Source organism: Pteropus vampyrus, unplaced genomic scaffold (genome assembly GCF_000151845.1).
Source record: "Pteropus vampyrus isolate Shadow unplaced genomic scaffold, Pvam_2.0 Scaffold76, whole genome shotgun sequence".
In the NCBI taxonomy this organism is placed as follows: domain Eukaryota; kingdom Metazoa; phylum Chordata; class Mammalia; order Chiroptera; family Pteropodidae; genus Pteropus; species Pteropus vampyrus.
The window spans coordinates 3,674,172-3,686,386 of NW_011888857.1; the positions used below are offsets into that span (position 1 = coordinate 3,674,172).

Below are 12,215 nucleotides of genomic sequence, written 5' to 3' on the forward strand. Positions count from 1 at the left end.
AATTCTGAGGAACATCTTTGCCAGATATTCCATAATTTTTTAACTTCAGCACAAAGCAACAGATGATAGAAAATAATTTGGAAGCATTATTCTTAATTTTTAATAATGATTAACATTTGGATATCAAAATTACTCTTCCATTCATTATTCCTCTTCCCGAACCTAGAAATATAACATTTTGATTTTTGACAACCTATTAACATTGGAGTTCTCTTTCTTTGACATTCTCCTGGCATGGTTTGAATATTTTAAACTTTGCAAATGAAAGCAGATGCTGTCTTCAAAGAACGTTCCCAATATATAAAAATAATAGTCAATGTATTAAACTACTACTTTTAGGAATGGTGCTGTACACTGTTGATTCTCTCAGTATTTTGGGGGGTAAAGCAAAGCTTATTATGATACCTACTACCATCTAGACAAGATCTGAATAATATCAATATAAATTTAAAAAATGGTAGTTCAGTTAATATGTAAGAATACTTGATCTTGATTCTCCAATGGAGAATCTTCTAAATATCTACCACCAAATTCTTAAAACTTCTGAACAACTAGTTACAGGAACGAATAATCTTTCCTCTTTTTTAATAAGTTAATAAAGAGAAGGATGAAATGGAGAGACTATATACATCTTTACAAAATTAATACCAATGTGAAAACTGATAATGTGCAGAATATGCAATACCACATCACTTTAATTTTCACTTGCAGAGGCACAAAAATTATAAAATAATGAGGAATGAAGTAATGAGATAGGGGTTACATTTGTCTTCTTTTGTTTCATAGGTGAAATTTGAAATTCAGCTGAAATCAAGAAGACCTAGAAGACTTCGTTATGACTAATTACTATATGAAGAAGTATCTGACCCAACTCAAGGTCACATTTATGATAGCAGATACCAAGATAATACAAAAATTCCAAGAATTTGGAAATGTATTGAGTCCTGGGATTGGTCTCTGAATTGTCTGTCTTCTATTCTCAGCCCTCTGAAATCCTACCTTCTTCTTTATTTGTTCATTCATCTTTTCATTTCTGCAATTAATGAGTTTCTATTGGGTACCAGAGACTTTTCTATAAATAGCCACCATTTCTCCCCCTAAAAGGCCCTATTCAAAGGTCTCCATGTCTGTAACATATATCCAACCCCTTTCTTCAATAACTAAATCCCTCCCACCACATCAAAATCAACTGCTCCTTTCTTTGAGTTGCCATACCTTTTTGTTCATGGCTCTATTACACATAGCACCTATCACAAGATAGCAAGAGTGAGTTGTTTGTACGATGGTCTCTCACATGAGTATGTGAGATCCTGGAAGATGGAGCTGTCAGCATTCTCCAGTAACAGTTTATGCTGTATCTTAATCATAAGAAAGGGATCTAGAGTAGTGTTGTAAATAAGAGCACAGGGTTACAGTAAGATAACTAGCTTCTGATTCCAGCTCCACTTGACAAGAGACAAATTACCTAGCCTTTTTGTGCTTTAGTTTCCTCATCTATAAAATAGGGATAAAAATAGTACTGTCTCATAGGCTGTTGTGCTTATTAAGTGAGTTAATAGATGAAAATAATTTAGAATAGTGCCTACTATTTGCTCAATAAGTATTAGTTAACATTTATCATCATCATCATCATCATCATCATCATCATCATCATCATCATTAAATTAGGGTTGGGCCACAGTCATTGGGATTGAAGCAATCCCAGATAGCCACTTGGTACTCCAAAATGAGACAGCCAGATTTTTTCAGAAGAAAAAAAATTTTTAAGTTTTTTCTTTCTTTTTTTTCACATTTCATTTTCTTCTGAGTTGGACTTCTTGTACAGAATGTTTCTTGGAAACATTACTTATTAAAATAAGAAATAAGTTTACTTATGAAATGTCATTTGATAATTTAGTTGGCATGAAGTTACCATACGAACACACACTGCGTATAACAGATTGAACTCAAGAGATTTAAAATGACAGAAGAATAAGTGCATTGTCATAGGCAGTGGCAATAACAACTATGGCTCACTGGCGAGCCATTCAAATTCGACAGTAGGTATGACTATGCCATTTTCCACCAGAGTGACAATCAAACTCTCTGGTATCTTCATTTATTTCTTAATTATGGCAATATTAATGTAAAGAGTGCTTTTGGGGAAAGATGGAGGAAGCGACATGTAGATTATTAAAACAATAAAGGGATAGCAAACTCTTCTGATTAACTTCATCAGGAAAAAGTTTGTTCTACTATACTATGACTAAAATTCCACTAAAATGATTATTTTTAAATGAATGTTTTATTTTTATTATTATTTCAACTTTGCTGAAAAATAACAGTGATTTCTGATACAAGTTGAGGCATCAATGCTGTGAAAAGATACACCTTACATGTATCAGTGCAGAAAATAATTATTATTTTCCTTTCAAAAAGTCACATAACCCCTATGGGAAGGGCAGCTTGAAAGAAGCTATCAGCCTATCTCAGCTTAATCTCTTGAATTATCATACAATTCCATTATGTATACAATTGTGACTATGAGTGTGGTGGTCTTCCTTGTCTTAATGAATAATTAGCTTTCTGCAAGCAAAGGAAGTGATTTCTATTTCCACCAATATACAGGTTTAACTATGTGTCAGGAATAGTGGCATAATTCCCTGGGCACTTGATAATCTTGAATATATTTAGTATAAGAAAAGTCATTCAAATATAGTCACTGTATATTATAACCTGCCAAAATACATGTTCGTTAAATAAAGATATGGCTTAAGAATTATACTGGGTTCAATAGTGTCCCCAAACGTTCATGTCTATCAGGAATCTGCAAATGTTGACTTTATTTTAAAATATCGTCTTTGCAGATATAATCAAGTTAAATTGAGGGCATACTGGATTATGACGGTCCCTAAATCCAATGACTAGTATCCTTCTAATAAGAGAGAAATTTTGACCCAAAGACAGATGCACAGGGAGAACACCATGTGACAATGGAGACAGAGACTTAGTGATACATCTACAAGCCAAGGAACATCAAAGATTGCTGGCAACCACCAGACACTAGGAATAGTCAAGGAAGCATTCTTCCCTAGAATCAAGATGATACCTTGATTCTGGATTTCTAGCCTTCACGACTCTGAAAGAATAAATTTTTGTTCTTTTAAGCCACCGAGTGTATGTGGTACTTTGTTATGGCAGCACTAGGAAACTAATACAGGAATCTTCGTGGGCCCTCTATCGCTTCCCGTATTTCCTTGAAGTAGCTCTCTCAAGAGTCTTCTATTTAATGCACTTGACAGATTCATCCCTTTCTCTGTTAAACAAATTATCTCAGGATAGTATTTTTCTCTTTAGCATTCTATACTTTTCTGCTTTTACCAGAAGAGCTATACATTTACAGCCCAGAACACTTACTATTGTCATCACGTGATTTAATCAAATATTATATAAGCTGGTGAAGTATGAACGCAAATGGAAAGGCAGCTGCTGTTTCCATAAGCACCAGGCTGGAAACTTCGGAAACTCCTGATAAGGATGCATCACATAAAAAACACAATTAATTTTGATATGGGTGACGTAATTATAAAAGACTGAAAAAAAATGAAAATCTAGAGAATGTGCTCATTCAGATTGCTTTGTAAATACCTTTAAATTCTTCCTTTATTGGAATTAAAGTAAAATCAGAGCTTACGGAAGAGGTACCGTGGGTGTTGCTTATGTAAGAATAGACGTGGGGGAACTGCAATTAGAAACTAAACAGGTCCATATATATGTGTCCATATATAGGTCCTATAATTCTACATTTTTATCAACTTTTTCTACTAGCCGCACAATCATAACTTAAAACTATAATAAATAAGAGAGTTTCCACTATAAGTCTAGGTTTATTACACCATATTTTTATTCAGTCACATGTTAGTAAGCTTATGAACACAGAGACTCTATCTGATTCACTCCCCATTCTATCTTTAGTACTCTGTGTAATGCCTGGTATAAAGCAGCCTCTCCCAAATTACTTTTTTAAAATAAATGAGAACAAAATGGAAGTCTATTGTTTCTATTTTTTTCCCTTTCCAAAGAATTATATAATCATCAATAAAGTTTTATTATTATGGGCTGATCTGACCATAAAAAATGGACTAATTATAGAAAACAGTCTTTTAGTGGCATTTACTAAAATGGGGTTTCACATACACATGTATAAATATTTTCACTTTTACTATATCATTTGTCATAGCCCTGTTTTTTATATCAAATCTTTCTAAAAATACTTATTTGTTCCTATTCTACATCTTCATATAATTTCTATCTAATGCCACAGTGTTATTTCCTCAAGTTTGCAAATTAAGATCTTGAGTCAGAAAAGTTAACTTAATTTCTTAAAGGCAGATTCTCAATTATGTGTCAAATTCATGAGCTTCCAAATTCTAGTTTAGTACTAACTTTGCGTTAATTAGGTTGTACCCTTGAAGAAACTATTGACACTCCCTGAGCCTCAAGTTTTTTCAGTTATCAGATGAGGTTTTTTGACTAGATGATCTCTAGGATGGCCTCTAGTCCTGAGTCCTCATTTTCTGCACCAGAAATTCTGGATTTTCTTGCAAATAAAAATGTAACTTCTCACTGATCTTCTTTCCAATATGAAAGACAGAAGACAACACACAGAGCTAAAAAAATGACAAAAAAGATAAGGTGGAAACAAACATGTTAGTGAGTATGAAGTGAGGGATAAAAAGGGACAGAGAACAGGGGATGAATTTAATGTTAGCCTGCTAGTATAAACTTTTTTTGGGGGGAAAATACCATGGAATATTCTATGTTCACATAACCTATAAGAATTCTGCAATTACTTGTTTAAAGTAAGTTGCTCAATTGTAAGTTGCTCAGGCTGTGAGGTATGCAGCTTAAATATTAAGGACTTGATCAACTCTATATTTTATTATCATAACTAGGTAGAATATAGTCTTATTGAATTACATCATAAAACAATTGCTACATGATCGCTAAATCTTGATCTGAATGAATTTATAATTAAGTTTTATTCCTTAAACTATGGATAATATTTAGAGGCAATTAATACAAGTTCTTTCTATAAGCTACACCAATATTCCTTTTTCCTACTTCTTTAGCTACTTAAATAACTTAACTGGAACCACTGAAAAGAAATCTTAATACATTTGGTAAATAAAAATGATGTAGGGTTTCAGATGGTCCAATAAGACAAAGAATTTATCATTGGAATTCTGTTAAATAACTGCAGGAGTTGAATTTTTGTCTTGGAAAACTTTCATCATGGAACACAGCTGTGAAACAACTTTGGCTTCAAACAGAAAGGCTATAATAAAGCTCCTCCTAGCTAGACTTAGGTTCAAGAGGTTTATGATGGCAAACAGCAAAGAAGATAAAATGTTTCAATAAGGCCCTCAGGCTGATTTAGTTAGCATTCACAAAGTGGAATAACCTATACATCACATACCCTTTGTTAGCTGGTTGTTTAGAATAGATGTATGAGTCACTAGATTTTATTTTAGCAATTGGGCAATGCAATTCTCCTTTTGTCCAAAACATTAAAATGCAGAAATGTGAAACTGAGAGGTAATGTCAGATCTTATGCAGGATGCTTATCAACCACTGTGATGAATCAAGAAATTCTTCTGCTCTTGTCATTCCATGTTTCACCTTGGTAGGCACAAATGATAACTTACCTCGTGCAAAAAGAAAAAAAAAAAATCTATTATTAAACTAATCAGCAAACTACAGTATTTTTTTTTTTTAAATTGTGTTTGGAGGAGAGGTGTTGGTGGGGAAGCTTGCAAAAGAAAAGGAAAGTGGCATAAGAGAACGATAGGCAAGATTCTATCCTGCATCATTTCAAGTACAAACGAATCCCTCTGGAATTTGGGATATATGTATATATCCATGTAATACATATACGTGTGTGTGTGTGTGTGTGTGTGTGTGTGTGTGTGTGTGTGTGTATATATATATACACACACACACACATATATATATATATATACACACATATGTATATATCCATGTAATATATTATTTTCCCCCCCTCTCAGATACTGTTCAGAATTAATGAAGATACCTGCGACGATGCTGGCAAGCTGCTGGGTTCTGGTAACAGGATAGATGCTGCGTGCCTGAACGATTGCTGAAGCTATTTTCTTGGCATGCTTCTCCTCCCCGTATGCTCTCAGGATGGATGCAAGTGCCTGTTGATCTAAAGCGTTCACAACATCAGCTGCGGTGGGCATGTCAGGGTACCTACGCACAAGAAAAACTAATTAGTTCATTGACGTCAGTTTTAATTGACGAGGTGAAACTTCAGAGTATTGAGACATAAAGTCAAGCATACGCACATAGTCTAAGAGAGCTTCTGAGATTTTTAAAGTTGAAGACTGAAATCTTACATGAATGAAATAGGTTTTCCATTTCAAATACCCATCATTATGGCAGGTGGAGACTGTATATGACATTCATCAAGGTCAAGGCCAGCAGAAAGTTAAAATATTTTACTAACCTTTAATTCACAAAGAGGTTATTACTGCTCAACAGAGTTTCCCTAAACTAAAACAATTAAACTGTTTGGATTTAGTTTGTTCAAAATTTAAATACCTGCTTGAATTTTTTTTTCAGTATAGAAGATACAAGACTTACTAACTGATATTTAAATGAGCCTAGATCTCAGGAATGTTAAGTAAATCTGAGACTGTCAAGTAACCAACTCCTTATATGGGAGCACAAATGGAATTTAGCTAGTTCCCTCATCCCAGGGAACATGTTCCATGACTCCTAGCAGATGCCTGAAACCACAAAAAGTAGTGGACCCTATATATACTATGTTTTGCCCTATACATACACCATACACTTTATGAATTCTCTTTGGCAAATCTGAATTGCCAGCATCACTACTCTTGCACTATGGGGCCCTTGTTAAGTAAAATACAGGTTACTTGAATGCAAGCACTGCCATACTGTGACAGTCAATATGATAACCCAGGTGGCTACTAAGAGACTAATGGATGATAAGCATATATAGGATGGATATGCTGGACAAAGGGATGATTCACATCCCGGGTAAGACAGAGTGAGACACCACGAGATTTCTTCATGCTACTCAGAATGGCACACAATTTAAACCTTATGAATTGCTTATTTCTGGAATTTCCCTTTTAATATTTTCAGGCTGCAGTTGACCCACAGGTAACTGAAACTGTGGAAAGTGAAATGGGGGCTAAGAGGGACTACTGTATAAGAAGATAATGCTGGTCAGTTCCTCTCACAAAAACTAGAATGATCTTAATACCAATAATGTATATTATTTCAAATGCTTAACAATACTGGCTCCTACCTCCATGACAAAAGACACCATGGGGTAAAACTCGGTAATCAGCAAGCAATACTAAACAAGCCTAGATTATAATTTCAGGTGAAAACAAAATACGACCCTCCAGCCAAATAAAATTAATCATAGTAGCAGGAAATAACATTTACTCTGTCAGACAATTCAAGTTTACCTTACTTTAGAGAAATGGGTCAAGGAATTCTAAGTGATAAGCTAACTGAGACTCTACTTATTAGAAAGATAGCTTTGCTAATAGTACAGTTACTGCATTGGACTGGTTGTTGATAACCATGCTTTAGGGACTTTAAGTAACAGGGATATGGTAGCTTTAAGACCTGAAGATCAAATCAGAGTGGGGTTGCCAAGAAACACCCAAATTCCTCCTTAAACGTACTACACTGAACATTGTTAACAAGCCTTGTGCCTTCAGGAGAAATTTTTGTTGTTCTTCCCTATTTTGCCATGACTTCCACCTCTCTCTCTATATCTTTCTCTTTTCCTCTCTCTCTTTCCTCCCCTTCCTTCCTTCTTCCCTCCCTCCCTCTCTCTCTCTCTCAAATCTTGCATTTCAAAACCTGTGACCCTTGTTTTTATTTTGTTTTTATTTATTTGGGGCTTCCATGGCACCCCTAGGCCAATGAACATCCTAGAAAGTAGCCCTGTTTCCATCTCAATAAGCTTTGCTCCTTCAAAAATAGCTTTAAAGATAAAGATTTGGTCTTTAGAGTCAAACTGACCTAGATTAGAATCCTGGCCTTGCAATTCATATTAGGTAAATCTTTTAACCTATTAGCTTGAATTTTTAACCTATGAATGAAATAATGCTTACTTCACAGAATTGTTGGGAGCATTATATATTGTTTTAAAGTTTAATTCTCAAGGGCAATCTTATTTTCCAGTTCTTAGAGGAGAACCTAGGGAACCTTGATTCTCAGACTAGGATTTGCTGATACAACTTTACATTAACAATATGGGAATTTACTACTATTAACTAGAAGCTTTGTCATTGTATTTCAGAAGGCATCCTCCTTAGCAAGACAAAGGAACAGCAGAAATTTGCTTGACATTTTACTACCTCTGCACAACAACCTCAGTCTCCAAACATGAGAAGATATTTGACCTTTACTATTAGTCACTGGCTTTTAAAGGATTTTTATTATTTTCTTTTATGATCACATTCTTCAATCTATGAATGCCAACTTGTGCAAAAGAAAGTATAAGACTCAGAACAAAAAGAGTCTAACAGGTATAGGTCACAATCTCGGGTAACAGATCATATCAAAACATGGGGAAAAGGCTATATGTAAATAATAACCACAGGATAGAGCAGTTTGTGGGAAAGAAGTTAAAGTCAACTCAATATTAATTTGTTGACTTAAATGAAACTTTAAATTTCCTATATATTAGTTATTCTCGTAGATTGGAAGAAATTTTGGAAAACTTATTTGTTTCAGTAGAAATGTTTATGCAAGTGTAGAATTGTAGATTAGTAACATAACTGAATAGTTTGCTTAGTGATAAGAAAGTGTACTGTTCTCCTTGGAAGATGAGCTTCACAAAGGTAAGGGACAACGTACATAATTTGGTGGTGGTGGTGATGGGGACATGAAATGAAGGAGAAGGGCATGGTTAAACTTTTTAAGTACAAGCTGGCCAGTCTCTGGGCCAGTGTTGAGCACAGAGACAAGAAGAGCTAATCTAAGCCTTTAAAATTAATTTAGATTTGAAAAAATTATCCTATACTTTCCTAGAATGTGATCCTCTTTGTGTTATTTACTATAAATGTACCTACTTGGATAATGGAGATCAAACACTAATATCTCCAGGGTGGTTAGGAATGAAGAGGAGGTATAAACTATCCTCTGTAGAATAAATACTGTTTGATATAGTACCATGAGTTGTAGTTTTTCTGAAGAAGGTGGAACCAAGGTGACTGCATAATAGACAGGGAAAACACACAAATGCCAACCACTAGGATTTTGACTTTTATGCGGTATTTAAAAGAATATGCATTAAATATAGTTCCTTTTACTTCACACAAGAGACATAGTTGAGCCTGCATAAAAATGAAACCATTGTTTCAGTATCATATTTATCAATATTGTTAGTAGTCTAAAAGCTCACATTGTAAAAAAGATAATCAGCCTGAAGTTATCATCTTCACTATTCTGTGTAAAGACAGCAATGATTTTTCTTTTAGAATCCCAAATCTAGAGAAACAGTAAAAACTATAATGAGTAGCAAACAAAACTGACTTATTATATATGGATAGTGTTAGATGTGGGCATGTAATGGGAATTCTGCAGTCTTAAAAGGGAATTAAATTCAAAGTGCTTTTGAGAAATTGATTTCTTGTTGTAAGGAGAAATGCTTTATCAATACTCACCTGTCACCATCCATTCTCATGTCCAAGGGGCCATCCTTCCGAAGGGAAAAACCTCTTTCAGGAGCATCGAGTTGCATGGAGGAACATCCGAGATCCAAAAGGACTCCATCCAAAGTCCCTGGCTGCACTCCAGCTTTCATTAATAAGGCTTCTGCCTGGCTAAACTGGCCTAGTATAGCTCGGATCTGTTTACTGTGAATAAACCCAGGAGATGGAGATAATACTACTATTATGTTAAGATCTTTCTTAAGGTCTATGATCAATGGAATGAAGCACATCTTATTCTTAAACTGTTTAACCAATACATATTTACTAAGTGCCAAGCACATGCATAGTCCTATATAAAGACATATGGCTACAGTGATTCTATATATTTGGTTTCAACACCAGAGGTGCTTTAATGTAATTTTATTCTTGTTAATAAACACAATTTATTTTACACCTTTGTGAAGGTATACAATAAGTTTATGAATTAGAAAAATTCTTTTGTCAGTCCAGGTCTTTCACTTTTTCTTTAAAAAAATACTTAAATCTCTGGGTCAAATAAAGAAGCATATGCAAATCTATCAAAAGAATAAATTTAGCGATAACAAATGCTGGAAATGCTGGTGAGGATGTGGAGAGAAGGGAACCTTTCTGCACTGTTGGTGGAAGGGTAAATTGGTACAGCCTCGATGGAATACAGTATGGAGGTTCTTCAAAAAATTAAAAACAGAACTACCATATGATCCAGCAACTCCACTTCTGACAACATATACAAAGGAAACAAAAACACCATTGTGAAGAGATTTCTGCACCTCCACATTCATAAAAGCATTATTTACAATAGCCATAACATGGAAACAACTTAAGTGTCCATCAGTGAATAAATGGATAAGAAGTGGTGGCGGTGGTGTGTGTGTGTTGGCCAAAAATGGTTGAAAGCTAAAAACTTCCAGATAAATAAGTACTAGGAATGTAATGTACAACATGATTACTAGCTAACACTGATGTGTGGTGTACATAAAAGTTGTTAAGAAGGTAACTTCTAAGAGTTCTCATCACAAGGAAAAGATATTTTTTTTCTTTTTTTTTTTGTTTCTACGTGAGATAATGGATATTAACTAAACTTATTGTGGTAATCATTTCACAACATATGTAGGTCAAATCATTATGCTGTATACCTTAAATTTATACAGTGCTATATGTCAAATATTATCTCCATAAAATTTGAAAATAATAAATTTAATGAGTAAGTCAAATTAAATACCATAAGTAATAAAACAGGAATCACACACACAAACAGATATGTCAAATGTCTTCATGCCAACCATTTTAGCTTTCTTCATATTTTTCTCATAATCTAGGATAGGAGTGCTGTGAAGCTGCAAACTTGAAGAATGAAACTATGCCTAAAATAAATGCCTTCTTGCAAAAGCAGTGTTTTAGCTCTCAGCAGGGATTTTGAAGTGAATGGAGCTTAATCAACAGACAGGCAAGAAGTTGGGATCACCTTGCAGCTATACTAACTCTCCTTCCTACACGAACTGAGATGCTGCCTTCAGGGTTCTTCAGAAGCCTTAGGGCAACTGGCATGCATTTTGGAAGGAGAATAAGAAGAAAAAAGTGGGCAACATTCCCAAAACCTCATTTTTTTCCATCTACAGGTGGGTGGGGTGAGTGTGGATTTCAACAGTGTTGAGGAATTTATATTTATGATATTAACTTATAGGTTATGTTGTTTAAGGAGAATTTCACAGCTCATTGGTAATTTTTTTCTCAAATTCTGATGAAGAAAGGGATCTTCAGATTCACTCACCAAATATTCATTGAATACCTACTATGTGTCAGGAACCTACATGATAGGAATTATGCTATTCAGACGTATATGAAGATTCATAAAAAGATTAATAATGTATGGCTTTCTGAGCTTTGAGGTAAAAGGAAAAGATGTATAAATAAATAGTTTGCCTAACAATCTGATGAGTGCTAACAGTGGAGAGACAAACGAATTGTTATGGCTGTACAGGCATGCCTCATTTTATTACACTTTGTGGATATTATAGTGTTTTACAAATTGAAGGTTTACAGCAACCCAGCATCAAGATAGTCCATCAATGCCATGTTTCCAAAAGATCTGCTCAATTCGTGTCTGTCACATTTTGTTAATTCTCGCAATATTTCAAACTTTTTCATTATTATTATATTTGTTATAGTAATTGTTGTGTCCAGAATAACCAGACCCAACTTGAGTGCTCTTAACCAGGAGACAGTTTATTAGCCGGCGGCTGTCCTTGCAAAGGAGCAGCCCCGAAATGCCAAGATACAAGGTTTTTAAGCCCCAAATCCCATTCCTCATTCTGTCTTAAACACAAAGGTCCATCTTTCTCCTATTCACTACCTGTCAACCCACTGGTCAGGTGTGCAAGTGGGAAGTACAGAAGCAGAAAGCTTGTTGTTAGAATGTTATGTTCCTATGGGTGATTGCCTATGTTCCCATGGGTAATAGCCAGT

General features: G+C 34.7%; 1 protein-coding gene across 6 annotated transcripts in view; it reads right to left on the reverse strand.

Annotated features, from left to right (window-relative positions):
- METTL15 (methyltransferase like 15) overlaps nucleotides 1-12,215 on the reverse strand; it is a 151,852-nt gene that overhangs the window by 18,080 nt on the left and 121,557 nt on the right. For 3 of the 6 annotated variants that reach the window (XM_023532072.1, XM_011362560.2, XM_023532074.1), the window contains exons 4-5: nucleotides 9,723-9,914; nucleotides 6,077-6,255 (exon numbers count right to left, since the gene is read on the reverse strand). In XM_023532072.1, the coding sequence (XP_023387840.1) occupies nucleotides 6,077-6,255; nucleotides 9,723-9,914 (371 nt within the window). The remainder of the gene's footprint in view (nucleotides 1-6,076; nucleotides 6,256-9,722; nucleotides 9,915-12,215) is intronic. The other 3 variants (XM_011362562.2, XM_023532075.1, XM_023532073.1) reach the window with 2 other exon arrangements.